This window comes from Pleurodeles waltl, chromosome 2_1 (genome assembly GCF_031143425.1).
Source record: "Pleurodeles waltl isolate 20211129_DDA chromosome 2_1, aPleWal1.hap1.20221129, whole genome shotgun sequence".
In the NCBI taxonomy this organism is placed as follows: domain Eukaryota; kingdom Metazoa; phylum Chordata; class Amphibia; order Caudata; family Salamandridae; genus Pleurodeles; species Pleurodeles waltl.
Window position 1 is genome coordinate 295,289,200 of NC_090438.1, and position 20,525 is coordinate 295,309,724.

Consider the following 20,525-nt stretch of genomic DNA (forward strand, 5'->3'; position numbering starts at 1 on the left):
TGTAAATTATTATTGTTGCCATCTAGCAGTCCTAGTTGTGTGTACTAACATCCGTAAATTGGAGCAGGTATTAACAAGCTAAACAGTTTCTGTTCTCTTGTTTTATAACTGGTTAAATAGCAGTGTGTGACAGTAAAGATTGCACATAATATAATCTGGCACTGAATTGAAGTACAGTACTGTCAAAGCGTGTGGGGCGAGAAAAGCGACGCGTGGAGACGCCATTTTTGTTAGCACTCAAGTTGGCACAATCCGCCTCACTACAAAATGAAGCCCGGGATGCGAGCATGCAGCTGGCATGCTAAAGAGACACTAAGGCAAGCCTGTCTGCCCCCGTCCACGCCCAAAGGGGACCAGGGGCCAGGATCCCTGGTCAGATGCTAATAGGTAAGCTAAAATACTCTGCCTCCCAGCTCCTTGCTTATCAAGGGAACTGTAAAGGCAGATGTCTGCATTCAGTTGAGGCCTACCATCAAGCCTAATCGACGATTGTTAGTCAACTGTAGGTCACTTCCCTGCCATAAATTTATATCTGCTCGTTTCTGGAAGAGAAACAACCAGACATAATTTTCCTGGCTGAAACTTGGCTACATAAGGACTCGGACCAGACCTTGTGCAAGCCTTGCCCCCAGACTACTACATCTGCAGGAAAGACCGCCTGAATAAAAGGAGTGGGGGAATCACCATTATTCTTAAAACAGATTATAGGTGCCTCATTGAAGCATGTCATCTCTCTGGTTGTGAAAGTATGTTCTTTGCCATACCTATGTCCCCCACTTACACCCTCTCAGGAATTCTGCTATATCGCCCTCGAGGTCATTGTGGTGAATTCTTAGATTCCCCCAAGGTTGTTGTCAATTTGGCCAACATAAATCCTAACTTAACACTTCTGAGAGATTTTAATTTCCACTCGGGGATTCAGCTGGGACCCAAGCAGCCGGGTTCCTCCTGGATCTTTCAACAATTTGACTTATCCAACATGTTTCTGGTCCCATCCATGAAATGGGGCATTTGCTTGACCGGGTCTTCTCAAATGAGTTTCTGCTAGAGACCCAGGACCCTTTTCCTGTCGCCTGGTCCAATCATTTTATGATTCCTTTCACCATTGATCTCCTTTGCCCCCATCCTCCTTCCAGCTGTAGCACAAGGAAAGAGCGTTGCTCATCTAAACTCAGTGTTGGAGCATGGAAACAGATCCTTACTACTACCAGGCCCGAACTCAACCCAGACCCTAATCTGGTTTACACTGAATTCTCGCACTGATTAATCAATACTTCGACCTAGTAATCCACATAAAAACTTAAACCAAATATACCAAACCTAAATCTGCCCCATGGCATCACGCCCATCTCAGAACATTACGACAACTAGCTAAGAGAGCAGAGAGATCCTTAAGGAAAGACTACTCAGAAATTATCAAAGCAAAATGCAGGGATCTTACAGGAAATACCCCTGTGATATCAAATCTGCTAAGAGAACATATTATGATGAAAGAATTAAAATGGCCCTGAATGCTCAAAGAGAAATAATTCGGATTGTTAAAACTATTCTAAATCATCCCTCTATCTCCTCAAACCCCAAATTCTCATCATCTCGCTGTAATGACACTGCAAGTTTCATCTGGAAAAAAATCGATGATATCTACCTTACTTTTCACCCATCTAATCGAGATCGTAACCCCACGGTTTTGAGTGAAGTCCAACTGGCCCTTAATTCGATCCTCGAGACATTCCCTGACATGAAGTTAGAGAATCGATCATTTTAAATTGTCAGACTCCACACTGGATCCTGCTTCTCCATTTAATCTAGCTAAAGCTTTTGATCAGATTCTTTTGCCTCTGCTTGGCATTTAGAACACTTACTTGGTCGGAGGAGTTGTTCCTAAGTTATGGAAAGATTCCCTGGTAAAGGCCTTTCTTAAAAAAACTAATCTGGACCCCCTTGACCCAGGGAACTACAGGCCTATTCCCTTTTACCTGGATTAAGTAAATCCCTTAAAAGTCATGCGAATAAGCACCTCTCAGAAAATCCTGAGGCTCACAACTTCCTTCATCCCACCCAGACTAGGTTTAGACCCAAACACATGACTGAAAATGCACTCCTGGCTGTGGTCAAGGTAGGTAAAATGCTGCTGGATTGAGGAAGAACAGCTGTCATTGTCCTCCTTGATCTCATTACAGCATTTGACACTGCGAGACATAATGTTCTTATTAAAAGAATCTGTAATATGGGAGTTGCGGGTCGCGACCTCACCTGGCTTCAATCCTTTTTTAATAATAATACCTTTCAGGTTTTTGGAGGTAGCTGTACCTCGAATCTTTTTCATTTAACAGTGGCGTCCCTCACGGCTCCTCATTAAGTCCTACACTTTTCAATTTATACATGCATCCTCCGGCCGATTTCGTTCTGTCATTTGGGATTTCTATAATCTCATATGAAGATAATACGCAACTGGTCTTGGCCCTGTCCCACAAGCAGGATCCTTGGCCGTTGGCCCTTGTCTAGAGGCTGTAGCCAATTGGATGAATAACTCATCTTTGAAACTAAACAAAGAGAAAACAGAACTCATGATGGGGATTTCTCCGCACCCCCTGCTGGATGTGGGATGACGCAGCACTCCTCCCTTGCCTAAGCCTGTTATAAAAAGTCTAGACGTTTTGGCTAGACAAAGTTCTCACCGTGGATACTGAGGTAACAAAATGAGCCTCAACACGTTACAGCATCCTTAGGACTCTTTGGAAAATCCTTCATCTGCTCCTCCAGTCCTCCAAAAGAATAGTTGTCCAGGCGCTGGTTCTATGGTGCCTGGACTACAGGAAATCACTATATCTAGGAGCCCTAAAGTCAGTTATGAGGGAACTGCAGGTCGTGCAGCACTCTGAGTGTGGTTGCTCCATAATATTTACAGACAAGTGTCAGCTGAGCAAGCTCTCATGGCCCTCTATTGGCTCTCAGTGGCCACAATGGTTACATTTAAATCCCTTTGTATAGCTCACAGGGCATTTCTGGATAAAGGTCCTGCGATTTGCCAAACTTTGATCTCTCCCTACACCCGTACCAGGAATTTGAGGTCCATTAATTCTCGATTTGCAATGGTTCCCCTTATCAGAAAGGCCAGAAGTGAAGGTCTTCTTTACGCTTTAATGTTGCCAAGCTGTGGAACTCTCTGCCCCTATCTTTACGGGCAACAAATCCAAAACTTTATTTTTGTAAACTCCTGAAAACATGTCTGTTTGACTCCTTCCATCATTAATGCCTTTGTTATCGTGCAACGTACCATCGCTGGGACGCCTACGGGTAACCTTGTGCTCTGTAAGTGCTGGATGATGATAATTTCCTATCATAAATAATATTATGCATGCTTTGCTTCAATGTGGACTGTACTACGTTTCGTGCAACAATATAACTTCTCAGAAGTCTGTAGTATTTAGTACACACCGTCACATTTCGTAGTCATGTTTTAATGTTTGAATAATTAATTTGTCTTAAATACACAGCTTATTACATCCTAGGCTTTGTAAAAAGGTGTAAAAAATATTTATTAATTTTGTCTTCCATTTAAAAAAAAAAAAAAGCTAAAGAGCACAGGGTTCAAAAAGTTCATAATGACAGATCATGTTCCTTATTTGGTAGCTCATTCGTGGAGAGAGCAGAATATGTATGTTTATACAATTTGTATGTTTTTCTACGTGGAAATTATGGTATCCCAGTAGATGTCAAATAAGGTGCACCTTGAGTTGCTCTTTTTGTGCAATACTTTGTTTAGGGTATAATTAGCGACCCACCTGTTTATTATAATGTTGTATTAAATCACTGCAGGTTTTTCAAGGATGTGGACAGCCTAAGCTAGCTCCACCGGGTCCGCAAGGTCCAGGCCGATCCTCCCGCTCTGTGTCTGAAGCCGTTTTCAGTGCTCGTTTTAGACCCTACAACCCAGAAGAAAGACCAACTACAGCGGCTGGCACAAGTCTGGATAGGCTAGTGAGTGAAAATGATTGCCTTTATTTTTTTCAAGCTCTGTTTTTGCAATTTATTGACCCCAAAGATTGACCTTGTCAGTGCGTCATTCCAAATATTTTTCTCTGTGTCTTATAACAGGACCTCTCACTTAAAATGTTAAACACTGCTGTACTGAGGAAAAGGGCGAGGTGCATAGAAATAATGTTAAAATGGGTTATTCGACTTCAAGCTGAAAAAATATCACTTCGACACCACATCCCTTTCAGTCGTACACCAGCCAGCATAAAAAAATACTTTTTGAGTCATAAAAGTGAGGAAGCATTTCGAGGAATTCAAGCCAAAAGAGGCCACACGCATTTACCTCCCTTTAGTAAGGACACCCAGTGTGAATAAACACCAGTGTAGGCCGTCTCATGAGTGGAAAGCAGTATCCGACGAAGTTCCGATTTGGAATGACTACCAAAATGATTCTTAATCCATTAACTCTGAATGCTCTCCAGGAAGGCCCTTCTCAGCAAAATGGAGAGTCATACAGAGTAGGGCTGCAAAATGTGGCACTTTCTCTGTTGAGTTCAGCTGAGCGAGGAGGAATAGAATTCCTATTTTTTTGCAGAAACACTCATCTGCAGGGGAGTAACCAATTCATCTGAATGCTCCTACAAGACCTGCAGTTTGAAGTAGGCATTTTAAAGTCACAGAACTGTTGGTGATGCCTCTGGTAAAGAGGACATTTCAGCCTGCACCCCTGAATCCAATCAATACTTAATATCGTGCTACTAGATTCCAGTATCGTGATAAGCGCTTGGAAGAAATTAGTCAATCCAAGCATTACCATGGTGGGCCAGACATAGAGAGAATTAAACTTCATTCAGTGTGGAACCAGTTTGTGGTTTTATGCTTGCACAGATGCATATTACTAATTTCACAGCTCAGCATAACAGAAAGACAAAGAAGGCTTGGTGCAACATCTACAATACGAGCATACAATATGATGGCGCTTTTATTGAAGAAAGTAAATTACTTTCAAAAACATTTATCGATGCAACACACGATGCTGCAGAACCCACCAGTAGGCAGATCTGCAACTGAATGCTTCTTTTAAAGTCATCCTCAGGAAAGAGTGTGGAGAAGGCCCAAAATCAGGGTTAGAAGGTCCAATCTCACACAGTAAAAAAAATGTTCCTTCTCCTGATCGTGTTATAGATGTTGGGGACGAGGAGGGGGGAGGTAAGGTTGGGAATGTACCATCACAAGTGAAGTGAGAAAATATTAGAATTGCAGGTACTGCAAACTAAAGGTTACCTGTATTGAATATTTGTCACAAAACTCAGAAATCACAAACTGAAACAGACCTACATCAAAGCAGACAACTTACCTTTCTTACTGGAGACGATAGTCAGTGATACAAATGTGCTATCGAAGATGCAGGGAATGTACTATATACATTTCCATGTGCCCAAGAAGGGTGGGATTTTTCACCCTAGTCTAAATCCCTTACCTCACACACACCCCAGCAAAGTTCACTATGACAGCCGTGCACAACATAATTCTCCCCGAGTAGTGCAGTTTTCTGGTGGCTGTCTAGTTCAGTGCTGCACATTTCTCTATTTAAATGTACCCGGGCCTTTGGAAATACGACTCCTTTTTGATAAGTGAGGACAATATTTTTTGTTGCTAGCTAAGAAATTGCTTGTTGATGTGGGAATGTTTTTAGGAATATCACAGCAACACCACCTAGGCCTTTTTAACTTCTTTCTGTTGGCGTTCACATGCTACTTACAGGCCTTGTATGCATGAACACTCAGGTTTTCAGTCACCTTTCTATATTTTGGTTGGTCGATTTACTTTATAATGTTAGTTTTCTTGGTTGGTCAGTATGATTTTGGCCTTGCCTAATCTGATGCCTGATGTATCTTTCTCGTTGTTTATTTACATTCTTTTGTATAAGCTTACTTTGTAATGTTGAACAATCATTTCTGTATCATAACGTTTTTGCTATATGCCTTTTAGCACTACCAGCTCTGACCTCCATTATACATCCTTGTCTGTTAAAACACTTTTAATGTCAACTTTAAAGTCGCATTGCAAACGTTAAACAGGATGTGGTAAATCTTTGCCAATCTCAGAGTGCTAATATTATGACCAAACATTTGATATCCGAATACCTTTCAAGTAGAGTTTGGTTTACAAAACATTTGTACGTTTTTCGAGACCTATTTATCCAACAATTTAAAAAAGTGGAACAATCTGGTGTCTTTAGTAGGCCCCGGATTTTTCTTCCATGTACATTTTTGGACAAGCGTTTCCTTGCACACTAACTAAGGCTGATCTTTTTAATAGGTCACTGACGTTAAGGAAAAGTTAAAGGCTGCGAGAAAGTTTTGGTCCTCTCTTCCAAGCAAAATATGTAGTCATGAGATGACGGCAGGAGATGCTGAAGAAGACGCGTGCTGGAATGGAAGTGCCAAGAGCAGGTTTCTGATCATTTTTGTATTAATATATTGTAATCATTTTCTGCAAATGTAGCCGAGAGTGGTGCTAAGGTCAGAGCAAACCTTCAAGCTGCTCTGCTAATTGTCGTCTAAAGTAATCTGTATCAGAAATAAGGCGTAGAATGCAGGAAATGGACTTCTATGCTGTAGAGGCACACACCTCCCCCCCTCCAACACACAATCCCATACTCCCCAATATCACCCACCTCCTTCCTTCAAGAATCTTACCATGTTCTGGCACGAGTGCCTTTAGGCAGCACGGATATCTGAGCTGTCAAATTAAAGTTTTATGATTGAATTTAAAATGAGTCATGTGAACCACGTGGAACCCTGGCCCAGTAAGACTAATTGCCATCTTTTCGTCCCATTGTTAGTGAATGTTGCTTTCAGGCAACACAGCTAACGCTTGTAAGCACTTCTGAATAGTTATACCTCTTTGTGACGAGGCACGATAGTTGCTATTTCTTATTCAATTAACTTTCCTTTAGATTACCTCTCCTTATTAGTCTAGGCATTGACGCACCAATATCAGTGTTCTTCTGACCTTTCCACTTTCCTGAGATTTTTGCAACTAATAAGGTGCTGAGGTTTACAACTCCAGAATTATTCTTGTTTTTTCTTTAACTCCTCCCAGTAGTTAAGACAATGTGATTCTTAACTAAGAACTAGACATTGCCCAGCCACCAGCCAATAGCATTTGGAGGGATTGTTAAAGAAAACAAAGTATTACTTACTTTAGCATTTTATTTCTTGTGACAGCAAAACCTCTAATCTGTGGGACGAAAATTGAGCAATAGGACGGAGCCTGCGAATATTATGCTTGAGTCCCTAGGTAACACTCTATCATACTCTGATTTTGTCCCTGGTGCACATTGTTAGCCAAGGTTCTCACAGCTTTAGGGTGCTAAGTGTTTATTGAGAGGCATATTTTACTCATAAGCTGTACAATGATTATGCCAACTTTGTTTGACTTTTTTTTTTTACTCGCAGTTAAGCCTGAGTGCACTTCCAATGTGAACCAGATAACGCCACCTTGTTCCTGAATTTCTTAAATTTTCTGGAGGATGTCTGTAGAACTGTCAATGTGTCTCTCCATTCTTTCTCTAAAACTGGCTTAGACAACGGATCAATAGCAAGACTGCAGCCTAGTGTGGTCGCACGTTGCTTTAGACTTTGTATCTGCAGTGTCTAATATCATGGGCTCTAGAGTACCGCATGCCCTTCTGCAGTGTGGATCCTTGAAAAGTACCTCATGAGAGAGAGCTTTTGGATACCCAAAAACAATTGTTCTCTCCATAAGTAGTGGTTTGTCTGGATCCACACAATTCGTGGGTTCTGCATTGAGATAGCCATTTAATTTAAGTGAAAAGCCTGATTTTAAGGTGTGGTGGTACTGGCCTGCATGTCACAGGGAGATTTGAATGAAAGTCATGGATCGTCTTTTCTAGTCAAACTCCTTGATTCTGGCGTTAGTCTTGACCTTTTGATATTAATAAATTATGTGTGATATAAATACATCTAGGACCTTTGAGCCAGTCCTCTTGATCCACCGGTCTTTCATTGTTTGTCACAATTATTTTCCCTCTACAGCATACAGCATGGGGCACTGGGTTAGCCTAGTGCTGCCATTGGCTAACTACAGGTTGAGTGACAGCATTCTACCCTTTGACAAAGAGCACATCCACAAACAAATTATTGCCCTTAAGTGCTAGGGAATACTAGGGCAATGTTTGCTTTTTGAGACCAAAAAATATATTTGCTTTTAGCCAGATATTTTTTTTTATTTTATGGATGAGGGCTCAGCAACTTCCCCGGTTAAAAAAACAGAAATGTTTTACAAGAAACATTAAAAAACAAGACATGCTTTGACAAAACCAAAACGCTGGTTGATACCACCAGGCGTATTTGGCTTTGCCAGTGGTGCTTTGCAAAGGAGTCAATTGATTTCACTACTAGAAATCAGTATTTAAGTGTGGATCGATGAAGAAAGGTGCCCATGCAATTCATGGCGATAGACACACGTGAAGAAAATAAAAAAAATTAGAACATCACATACGATTTTTAGGAGTAAATTATCACAATTTGTATCATGCTCAGTCCAGCGAATGAGTGGTAGAAGACGCATATTGGCTGTTTAGATTGAATGCAATAATAAACTATAATTAACTCAGTCATGCAGTCCAGTGTATTTTTTATTGTAGGTACCAGTTTGCAGTGACCGGGAATGGATTGAACAGCCAAATTAATAATCCAGACGTGAAAGTTGACATAAAGAAACCAGATATATTAATTCGCCGGCAAATTATAACTCTTCGAGACATGACGGTGAAAATGAAGAATGCGTACAATGGAAATGATGTAAATTTTATCGATACAAGTGAGTACCTTCAAGTATTACATGTTTGCTGTTTTACAGGTCTGTTAAAACGTTTCTTCTGTGTTGGCATGAAACAAACGGACGTTTACATAATCCAGCATTACAGTGCACATGAAATGCCCACCTATTAATCTTTGGATAGACTGTTAAAAATTCGATTTTAAATTAAGCTGCATTAAAACATAAATGAGCACCCTTTATAAACTACCCTAAGAGTTGTTGGACACTGTCAGTATTGCACGGCTTTCCTTCTTGTTTTCACATGTTCGACCAGAGAAAATGTCAGCTTCAAATGGTTTTCACAAATTTATGAATGGCATCAGTGGTTTTCTGCTTGGAATATGAAATGCTCCAGCAACTCAGTTTTTCTTCCATTCTCCTAAATTTGCATATGCCTTGTTTCTTTAAGACCAAGACAACATTTAGTTCTACCTTAGTGTATTTTGACTTGTAATGTAAGGTTTCAGGAGATGTCACACCGATGTAATGAAAGCAGATATTCTGAGAGTAATTCACCCAGGACAGATATTGATTTTCACATCACCTTGACCTAAACTGTTCAGTAGATTTATCCCCTGGCAAATCTCAGTTTTTTCATGTTTTCATGTTTATCTCTAAAATGGTATGAAGTGCAGTACCTTCGTGGTAGAGGTCCTGGGCATTTCCTGCATTAGCTAAAATATTCAGTATTAGTTCAGAAGTCCTTTTTTGCCTCTTTAAGATGGGGCGAAGTCTAAATTCGGAGCAACACTGATCCCCCAGGCCCATGAAACATACTTAGAGTGCTTGATCGCCAAAGCATCATGGTGCTAGATGGAATAATCTGTTAAAATAGTCTTCCCTGAAGTTTGATCCACTCTCTCGGTTTAAGACATTTGTTTCCTAAAGAGTGGTTGATGACATGCAGTGCGGGGTCCTTGGTAGTCATGCCAGTTTTCTAGTACCTTTGAACCGGATGGTGCATTGTGTCCATCATTTATTGTAGACTATAATATTGTATTCATTCGCTGCCCAGAAGGACGTGGTTCATACTATTGAAAGAATATAAAATTAAGGCTCATTTAAAAGATGCAAATAAATGAAGTGATGAGTTAAACTAGACAAGCAAAGTCTAAGTTAAATACAGGAAATAAATGTATAACAATCTGCCTAGTTGGTAATTGGCCCGTTGTCTAAACTGATGTTTTGGGTTCTCATCACCACAGGAGCCTTACTGTGACAGATCAGGTGGTATGACCTTCGCTCCTTCTCGTTCGTTATCTGTTTGCTTGTGTAGCTTCTGGTGATTGCCAGGCCGAAGTGGTCTACCTTCCTGTTTTTTTGTTTGTTTTTTGAACGCCAATATGGCTCGTAATCGCAAGTGACATTTTCTTTTCGATGTTTTGTCGCAGTTGAAGATGGAAGCGGTGAAGCGAGTGGAAGTGGCTGTGAAAGTGACCAAGAGGCGTGTAACAGGGAGTTTGATTTCAAATCAACCAATGAAGCTGGGAAAACAGTACAGAGTGATAAAAAAGTGGAAGTGCCGAGCGCCGCTGCGGGAATTGCCTTGTCACCTGTTGTTTTCCTGGTCAGCATCTTGATCGTCGCCATGCAGAGACAATGGAGATAATCGTAACCATAACAAACAAAAGACTTGAATCTCAGAGTAATTAAAGGCCCACTTTTTCACTTTTATACCATCTAGTGACTTGCTTTTTAATTTAATGGACACCGATGTACAGTTTCTACAATGTTGCCACTGGATTTAAAGTATTCAAATTGTTTTTACTCCCCGTTCGGCAAAGTGGGATGTATACTTTGTCTTTTCTATTCACCAAGAGGCAATATTAATGGTGGCTAACAAGAAATGTATATACAGACCCGTAGTTAGATATGCATTCGTGCTTTTAATACATATTGTGTTTTGGCATTTCACCACATTACTTTGCAAGGAAACTGGTGCAAGTTGCTTGCACCCAAAAACTATGTGTTTTTAAAGATTTGAATTATATGTACAGAAGCTAAATGTATTTAGTCTTTTATCATATAGAAGAATGGAGCATATTCTAATTGGGTCTTCTGTGGTTAAGCCTACATGTCTGCAAAGTAGCCTTGACCCAATGAGTTGTATAGGAAGTGGGTTTATTTGCCTCTTGTAATGTGATTGCAAAATAGATGATCATCAAATCTCTATTGGATGAAGCATCACACCCTGCCGCGGGTTGTTATAGTTGGAAAGGGACTGAATAGGTTCCATTCTTATATACAAACCAAGAAGGAGGAGGAATGTCTTTCTCTATTCTAGCCATACAAAATTAGAACATTATGGAAGGTGCCATATTGGAAAGGGTAGAAGAGGTAGTGCATATAGGTGAAGAAACCATTAAGTTACTAAAGCAGATAAATAATGCAACATAATATTAATTGGAACCGTGTTTATGGGCACAGCCATAGTAGGCTCTGTGTATTTGCGTGTTCTCTCCACATAAGGTGAGAAAAGCATGCCTGGTGACATCCTAACCGGAGCTTTCCGCACTGTCATCAAGAGCCAGGCAAATAGTAAGGAGCTGCCAGATATAGGAATGTGTTGTATTTAGAGGAGCGGTTGGGGGAAAAAGACAGTGCCCATTGCTCGACGGCCAAGAATGGATTGGATCATTCTTTTGTCATTCATGTGGACCATCCTGACATTTCAATGGAACGGAAATCACAGCATACCCTTTTCCTATGATGCCAAGTAAAATGGAGCCTGTTGTTGAAACCTTCAGCTTGCCAATAATAAGGGAACAAACACTTTGAAAAAAAAAAAAAAAAGTTCTGAAAAAATATCCGAAATTCTGTTCCTGCTGCGGACAGCTATCAGAAATAAGTTGGAAATATATTTTGGCATGAAAATCCTTGACCAGCCCTTTGCTCATTTTAATGCAGTAGTTTGCTATATTGTTTTTTCTAAACATTTTAATCTCTTGTAATTCCTTGCTTTCAAGCTGAGGAGTTTATGCCAATGCATTGCACACCACTACTTTACGTCTTGAAAACAAATGGGATATGTGATTCTTGAAATCAGCATATATTTACTGTTATCAACCGGATACTTACTAGTCATTGGTGCAAGACTCAGTTTTTATTTGTGTCTTAGAGTAAAATTATGCATAGTTATACATTTATGTATGTGTTGGGAAAGATTGTAAATAGTATAGTTGCCTTTTGAGAAATTGGATATTGTGCTGATGCTTTAGTAAGTACCTTATTACTGAGGAATTTACTTTTAGATGCGAGGGCCTGAAAATTAACTAATAATTCTGGTTCCCAAGATGCAGGTAGAAGAATTATCTTGCTAGACCTTGATTTGCATTTTTTCCTCTTTTAATTTTTGAGCTCTAAACATTTTCCAGGTGTTTCTTTTTAGATAAGTTCCCCAATGTAAAACAGTTTCTGAATTGAGTCTCGCTGAAGGGTTCCATGACTTGAGTTGATTTGTTTATTTGTTTCTTGAAATTATTTTGATTGCCATTTTAATATTTAAATTATTTTAGGCTGTGATTTTTGTTTTAGCCCTGACCTAAATAAATCTTAGATGCACTACTTTTGTAAATATTTCTGAGGTCTAACTGGATAACCCATCATGTGTGTCCCCAGCTGGCCAACAATGCAAACTCACTGCAGTTCAGAGGAATCGGAGGCAACAAACCCTTCAATGCAGCGCAACTGACATTTACAAAATCTGTCTTGCCTGGCAATTGCTCATGTGCAAGAAAACAGTTCATTTGCTGCTGTCAGACATTCTGCTAAAAAAGCTTCGACCTGACACCTGTTTTCAAATGCACCAGTTAATTACTGGTGATTGCTTTACTAAAGATTGCCAATCATTTGTTTGATAGATGAAACAGTGCGAACAGTTAACATCCAATCATTCATCAACATTTTGTAGCAAACTTCCATTGTACAAAATCTTCCCAGATATAAGACCTGGATACTACAACGGTAATTGATGTTGTGTGTTTGTACATGTACATATAGAATTACAGACATACTGCTGGGAGTAAAAAAACACAACAACAAAGACGTCTTTTGGGTCAGTAGTCCCCACCTTTGTATTGTAAGACATACTATTGTATTATTTCACTGTGACTGTACTTTTAGCTGCAAAAATAATTGCCATCTCAGATTTAGAGTACTGTTACAAATCTAAAGGTAGCTAAAGAAGTAATGCATATTGTTTGCTAGACTTAAAACTGCCAGTCTTGACTGGATAACATTTCCAAATACGTATTTATTTAAGCTATTAAAAACAAAGCAATAGGCAGTTTACGATACTAGTAATATATAATTATCTAAGCGTATACTTTAATGTAAATAAGTCAGCTCGTTGTTTTATGTTAGAGTAACCTATGAGGGCAGATCAGGAGGTCATTGGCAACTCTACCTCATCATGTGGCCTCGAGATACAGGATTATAGGGTATGTTTTACTCAACATGCTTTCATCACTCTTCAGGAGTATTCCTGAGGACGATAAATGTTGCCCACATCATAAAAGTATGCACCTTGAGAAGAACTGTAAAAATACATTTGGGTAAGGAGGGTGCTGGTAAGAAATGCCACTAGGCAACATGCAGAATTAAATAGGGTTATTGCTACAATACCAAATCATTTAGTGGCACTCTGCTGGTGCCACACTAACTGATCTCCTCTTACGATTGGTCACTGCATACGACGTGTTGGCCGCGTTTCTTTAGCTAAAGTTGTTGCAGTTCTGTTAAAACGATTTCTTTTACTAGTAAAGAAAGTTTTTCTTTGTTATTCACTTCTGTGCCTTATTTCATCAGCCTTTTGTTTTCCTGGTCATCAGGATGGCTGTCACCCATGCCCATTCACTTGGCTGATCAGGATGTTCTGCTAATCATTTTATGTAACAGTTGTATCGATCATATCCCCTAATAATATTTCTACCTTGAGGTACACATTCCCTGAGTGTGGGCTCTCTTATTGGACCTAAGTAAAGACACTTTTCAATATTTTTGTAAAAGACTCTAGTTATTTTTTCTTGGACACTTGGATTTCTCCACTTGCCAATTGACTTGGGCCTAAATATTTACAGGCTGCACTTTACTGGCCAATACCGAAAGAGTGTAGTTTCATTTTTTTCAGGGGATCATTTGAACCTTGAAAATGTTGCACATGTGTATAATAAATTTCAGCGTCTATGATCCCTAAAAACGATGTATTAAGACAGAACGTCTCAATGTCACAGTTAAGAAAAACACTTATATTTTTGGTAATTTTCATAAATTTGTTTTTATGTCAACTCTGAAAATGTTTCTGCCAACTTGTAATGGTACAAGCTACAGCCTGTATTTCAATAATACATTTTAGTGTACAGCAATGGGTAATTTTGTATTGCAGAAGTAAAATAAACAGTTACAGTATTTTATCATAATTAGCTGTTGAATCATGATTTCTAAGAATTCCTTTGTTATTCGTGCATGACACTTGCTGATGTGTTCTTGATTAGACTTGAGACGATTTAGTGTGCCCAAATAATGTAAAATAGTACTTAGCAGCTCTAGTCCTTCCCCATTTTCCTGGGCAGGGAGCTGTTTGGGGTTTGTTGGGGGTTAGGACGTGGGGGTGGATACTGTGCGGAAAGACTATCACCATCAAACACTGAAATTAATTTTATTGCACCTTGCTTTCCCAAGTTTACTACTAATCCAAGTCCGCTATACAAACATTTAGCTCATTGTGTCTTTTGATGCTTCTCCAGTGACTGGTAGGCTGAAGCATTTGGACTGAAAATGGAAAGTGAGTTTGAATTTAAGGTCTAGAAATAATCTATTTTTCAGTTGATAATTTGTTCTGAATAGCAGCATATCCATCACGTAGTACTGAATTTGAAAGTAAGATAAACAGGAGTACATAAATGCATCATATTTATGAAACATGTTTAATTCTCAAATATATGCTTTAGTCATGGAGATGACAGTGGAACAGATTTGCCTGTTATGCAGAAGTTAATTAGGGGAGGTGGTTCAGGCAGAAGGCCTATGAGAAGAGTTGATTTTGCAACATGAATCGTTCCTGGACTCACATGCTGTGCATTATTCTGCCATCTAGTGTTTGGGCCCGGATTGTCTTTCAGTCCTTTTTCTTTTTCTTTTTTGGGAAGCATTGTCGCGCCATTGGCCATTTGGTTCTATATCCCTTCTTGAATGATGTCATACATACACCACGGAAACCCTTCAATGTGTTCACCATCTTCAGATTATTTTTTTCGCCATTAAGTCTGAAAGCACAGCTGAGGTTCTTTGGAGCTGAAGAAGGAGGAAGACTAGTTTTCGTCCAGAGATCCAGGAAGACACTGAGGGTTTCTGTACTCTGATTACCAACAGATACTGAAAGGAGGAGCATGAAAACACCAAGCAACCGAATAACATTGAGACTTTTTGAAAACAGTGACATCCGCCTTGTGGATCAGAGAATTATCAAGGAGTATCAAGCATACCCCATTTAGATTTTGCTCCTACTGGCACCACAAATTCACGGAGGGAAAAAACGTGTGCAATCTTTGCCTTGTAAGAGATTACAAGTTGAAGGAGTGCAACAAGTTCCATCTGAAGGACCCCAAAGCAGGAGAGAAGTGAAAGTTCACCATGATGTAGTGTGCCAATTCTCAGCTCAAGCAAGACTCACTCAAGGAGTTGAGTTTGTTGAGTTTCAATGAAACTCCCAAGGACATTGAGGTTACAGAAAAAAGCTCCAACCCAGAAGAAATAGTCTAGACTGAGAAGTAATGAATACTGAAAAAATAAGTTGAAGGATCCCAATTCCAAGAAATGCCAGGTCACACACTTGGGGGGGCACTGCAGGTGAGCTAAGATCTTTAGTTTTGAAGCAAGGTGAGATCATCCTCAACATCAAAATATTTGGCAATTGAAGGCAGAGAAATCTGAAGGAGCCCCACGAGTCCTTGAGCATAAAGGCACCAAAGGAGGCAGGCCCTCAGTAATGATCTGCAACCAAAAGGTGATTAAGAGCATGGGAGAGAGAAGGAAAGCTTTAGATGGTCGATTTTGACCAAAAAGCATTTGATGTTAAAGAGTGAAAAAAGGCTGAAATGGAGGCCCTGATGGAAAAAAAAAAAGAGGGAGCTGAGTTAATGTATGAAAATCAACCAAATCCCTCTCAAACCTTTGAAGGAGAAGGTCAGTGAACCTCTTACTACATTAGCACTGCAGAAAGAGGTCAAGGAGAAATTCTTAAAGTGTGATGAACAGCACACTCAACCACATGCCCCATCAAATGAACAATCATTGTGGCAAATATGATCACTACTGTAGTCCTATTGGTCACTGTCATGGCACACCTTTCGAGGAATGGCCAGAAGAAGAGGGACCACCCCTAAAGGGTCAGGACCCTCCAGCAAGTCATTAGCCAACTGAGCCCCCTCCTACACAAAATACTTCTAGGAGGAAAAATTGGGGATTCATCCAAGGGTGGGAAAATCACCTCTGTTAAATTGATTTAGATCTTCCTTCAACGTAGTTACTGCGCAGAACTGCTAAACAAGACTCCATCAATTAAATCGGGAGGAAAACCATGCAGCAAAGATCTGCTGTGTCTGCAGCAAGGTGTCAACAATCTTTTAATCAAGAAGGCAGTAGAACATGTACTATCAATGGAAAATAACCAAGGAGTATACCCCATTTATTTCCTTGCATTAAAACTGGTCAAGATACTCAGATCCACACTAGATCTAGTGGCATTAAGCAAGTTTATAAAAACATAAAATTTCAAGAAGGTGACACTGCAGGAGGCCATTGCGTGCCTGGAAAAAGGGTCTATATTGCTGCTATAGACACCAAGGATGCCTACCCACACATACCAATCTACAGCAGACAAAACAGATTCCTACAGTTTGTCATGGACAAGGTATTTTATCAGTTCATGGACCTACCTTTTGGAATAAAGTTGGCTTCAAATGTGTTTAGGCAGTGCCTCACTGTAGTAGAGGCACATGTGAATGAGGGGAATACATGTTTACCCATATCTAAACAATTGACTGGTAGAGTTAAGTTGTTTAAATGCTGCCAAAACAAATTACAAACAGTGGTAAGGACACTCCCCAAACTAGAGCTTTTCTTAAACTTAGAAAAGCCATTGCCAAATTCAGAAATAGAGAAGACATTCCAAGGAGCAAGAGGGGCACCCTCTGGAAGAATGGTGGGTAAAATGATAGGCATGATGATATTTTACATTCCACTAATCCCGCATGTGAGATGCAACAGGAGACTACTTCAAGAGTGGCTACCAGAGAAATGGTCACAGGAAGGCCAGAGATGGGAGGATCTAGTGGCTGCCACTGACAAAGTACACAAGGAAATTTAGTGGTTGAATACAGACAACATTACAGTGAGCAGCGCATTCATACTACCAACTCCTTTTGCAACCATCGCAACAGATGCATCCCACAAGAGATGGGGAGGCCAAATGGAGAAACTATACATCAGGGGCTTATGGAGCTTTGAGGATGTGGAGAAACAGATAAATGTCAAAGAACTCAATACTGGCTTCTTAGCCCTCATGTGCTTCCAGACGCGTGTGGATCCAGGAGGACAGGCCGCATTCAAGCAAACAACATGACTTCTTATTTTCTATTTCAACAATAAATGGGGGGCGTGTAAGGATCTCACTTGATGTCCAGACTAGCACAGGACATATGGAAGTGGGCCTTCAAAGAATGATAATGCTATTGATAATATATCTACATGAGGTAAAAAGCACAGAGACAGGCAGACTCAGCAGACAGACAAGCACTTCATAGGAGTAAAAGAACTTTTGGACCAAATATTTTGGAAGTGGGCTACCTCACACATATAATTATTACCAAAACAGAATGTGTTAACCTTCCATCCAGGCACCCCCATCACCCGTTGGTAGTTGATTCCCTATCAATACAATGGTCAGGGAAATGTGCCTACTCTTTTCTCCCCAGTACCATTAATACCACTGGTGACACAGAAATGCAGGCAAGCCATGATGGCTTTAATCTTGGTAGCACCTCAGTGGGCCAGACAAACTTGTTTTTCAGACTTGGAGGAAATGACACAAGACAAAGGTATGAGATTACCAGTACACCAGCTTGTTGACCCTCAAAATCCCTCAAGTTACAAAACTACTCCTACAGGTAAGTAACCATTTTGTTACTTGTGATTTTGAGTGTGAACAATGTACAGACATTCACATCTCGGCTGGTGACATGACAAGTGTTGGATAAATGTGGGCACATCCCCCTAGGCCAGCCATTAGTCTTTTGGCTGCATTTTGGTCAAAAGCTGCAAGAGTTTGGGCGTTAGTGTCTACCAGGCCCATTACCACTGACTTACTGATTTTTGAAAATAAGTATGTCATATCCGATGGTGTTTAAGTGGTTGATGGAGCAAGGACATCATTTTGGTTTGTAGATTTAGAGCAGTAAGTCATTGGTGGGGAGACGAAGACAGTTAGGAGAAAACTATTCTTAGCCCTGGTATCCTGGGCAGGGTTTTCCCCTAACTTCTTGCCTTTAGACCTTGACTTTTTGCTGGATTTAGGACCCTGCACACTTTACTACTGTAACCAGTGCTGAAGTGCTTGTGCTCTCCTGATAACATGTTTAATTGTCATATACACAAATGGCACACTTAATTTACTTGTAAGTCCTTAGTAAAGTGGCACTGCCTGTGCCCAGGGCCTGTAAATTAAATGCTACAGGTGGGCCTGCAGCACTGGTTGTGGTCAGATTAGCACTTTAAACATGTCTTAGACCTGCCATTGCGGCCTGTGTGTCAGCAGTTTTAAACTGAAATTTTGATCTGGCAAAGTAAACCTTTTGCCATGCCCAAACCTTCCGTCTTAATGCATATGTCATCCCTAATGTAGGTCCCTGGTCAGCCTCAAGGGGAGGGTGCAGTGTATTACAGGTTGAGCATGTACTTTTAAGTTTTACATGTCGCTGTAGTAAAAAACTCTTAAATCAATTTTTCAGTACTGCAAGGCCTACTACCTCTTCCATATGATAACACTTGAATTACCTTACTCCATTTTGTAAATGTACTTTCCAAATCGGAACTGTTAAACCTTTCATGTTTGGTGTGTCTGGAATTGCAATTTAAAGTCCTAACTTATGGTAAAGTCCGATTTTATATTACAATTCTGAAAATGCCACTTTTAGAAAGTTGTAATTTGCTTGCCTTAGCCATTTGGTCACTGCAGCCTGTCTCTGAGTCAAATGACTGGGTGTAGTTGACAGTTAAGCCTTGTGCATTCCTCCTAGAAAGACTCACATAATGAGACACTTAGGTGTGACTGGATGGGCCATCACTGACAGGATAGGAGGAAGGAGCTGGACTCAGCCCCACATAGGGCCTGATTTAGATATTAGCGGACTGGTTACTTTCTCACATCTGTGACCGATATCCCATCCACTAAAATCCCATTATAATCAATGGGATTTAGATTTTGGCGGACGGGACATCCGTCATCGTTGTGATAGAGTAACCCATCTGCCAATATCTCAATCAGGCCCGTAGCATTGAATAGACTTTGTCCTGCCTCCACACAAAGGGCTGCAGTCCCCCTGTAGTCAGTCTGGAGCCGGAGCTAGAGACAGGAAGGGAGGACATCTGTGCACTTTAAAGGCATGCCACTAGAAGCTTCTCCCTATTTCAAAGGCACAACTGGGTATACTCACTTCAGTATACTTCTGGCCATGTGGATGCTCTGCCAGGAATGGCTCCTGTGCTGCTAGAAGGACTGCCACTGTGCCGAACTGCTGCTCTGATGGAACTGCTGCCCTGCTGAGCAGACCTGCTGTCCTTTTGCCTGGGTGAGAAGGACTGGACCTGCATCTCCTGAACCCCATTGGCTCCAGCTGGCATCTTAATCTGAAGCCTCAGGGACATAACAAGCTTCCAACAACCTTGCATCTGCACCTAGACTCTACAGTCAGACAAGCAAGTCAGTATTCCCTTCTGACAGTTGACACCTCTTCACAAAATGTTCCAGGTCTCAGGTAAACCCATGACTAAACTTTGAAAGCTGCTTAATATGAGGTATGAGTGTCAACAATGTTTCCTTAAACAAGAATAAGCAAGCTTTTACTCTTACTTCTTTGCAGTAGAGATCACAACTTAGGGTTTCACATTTTTCTGGTCTTTCTTTGATCTCAGTATGTCAGGTGATGAACACTGTGGTCCACACCTTTATGAACCTTCAAATAGTGGTTTGATTGCATGTCCTATTCACCATGCATATATATTTGTTTATCCCCCATCTCTTGTCCTCGCAGCTATTTGTTGTCTTTTACATGTTTTCTCTACAAGGTGCGCCAGCCCGGTGCCCATGGAATTCATCAGGATAATTACTGTGGTGCTGTCTTTCTGAGGATACAGTCACACACACATAACCTTATCTTGTCATTTTTGCAGGCATTGGCTGACCTTGTATACGCTCATTACCCTGTTACATTTTAATCTAAGGTTGCCAATGTATACAGGGAATTGTGCTTTGTTCCTGGGCAGTTCATGGCACAGGCAAAGTAATGTTTTACGTCTCCCAGAAAGTGATTCATTTTTAAGCAATGGCTCTCTACCTTTGGTCAGATAACGAGATCCCCATATTTTGTTTTCTGGCATGTGACCTCTTGTGTTGAAATGGTCTAATTTTACAGGTTATATCC

At 40.5% G+C, this 20,525-nt stretch overlaps 1 protein-coding gene across 1 annotated transcript in view; it reads left to right on the forward strand.

Moving 5' to 3' along the window:
• Positions 1-14,246, forward strand: part of GPC4 (glypican 4) — a 187,571-nt gene extending 173,325 nt beyond the window's left edge. Inside the window, exons 6-9 of the mRNA XM_069212519.1 lie at positions 3,820-3,981; positions 6,301-6,434; positions 8,654-8,829; positions 10,221-14,246. Coding sequence (XP_069068620.1) covers positions 3,820-3,981; positions 6,301-6,434; positions 8,654-8,829; positions 10,221-10,438 — 690 coding nt within the window. The 3' untranslated portion in view covers positions 10,439-14,246. The remainder of the gene's footprint in view (positions 1-3,819; positions 3,982-6,300; positions 6,435-8,653; positions 8,830-10,220) is intronic.
• The last annotated feature ends 6,279 nt before the right edge of the window (positions 14,247-20,525 follow it).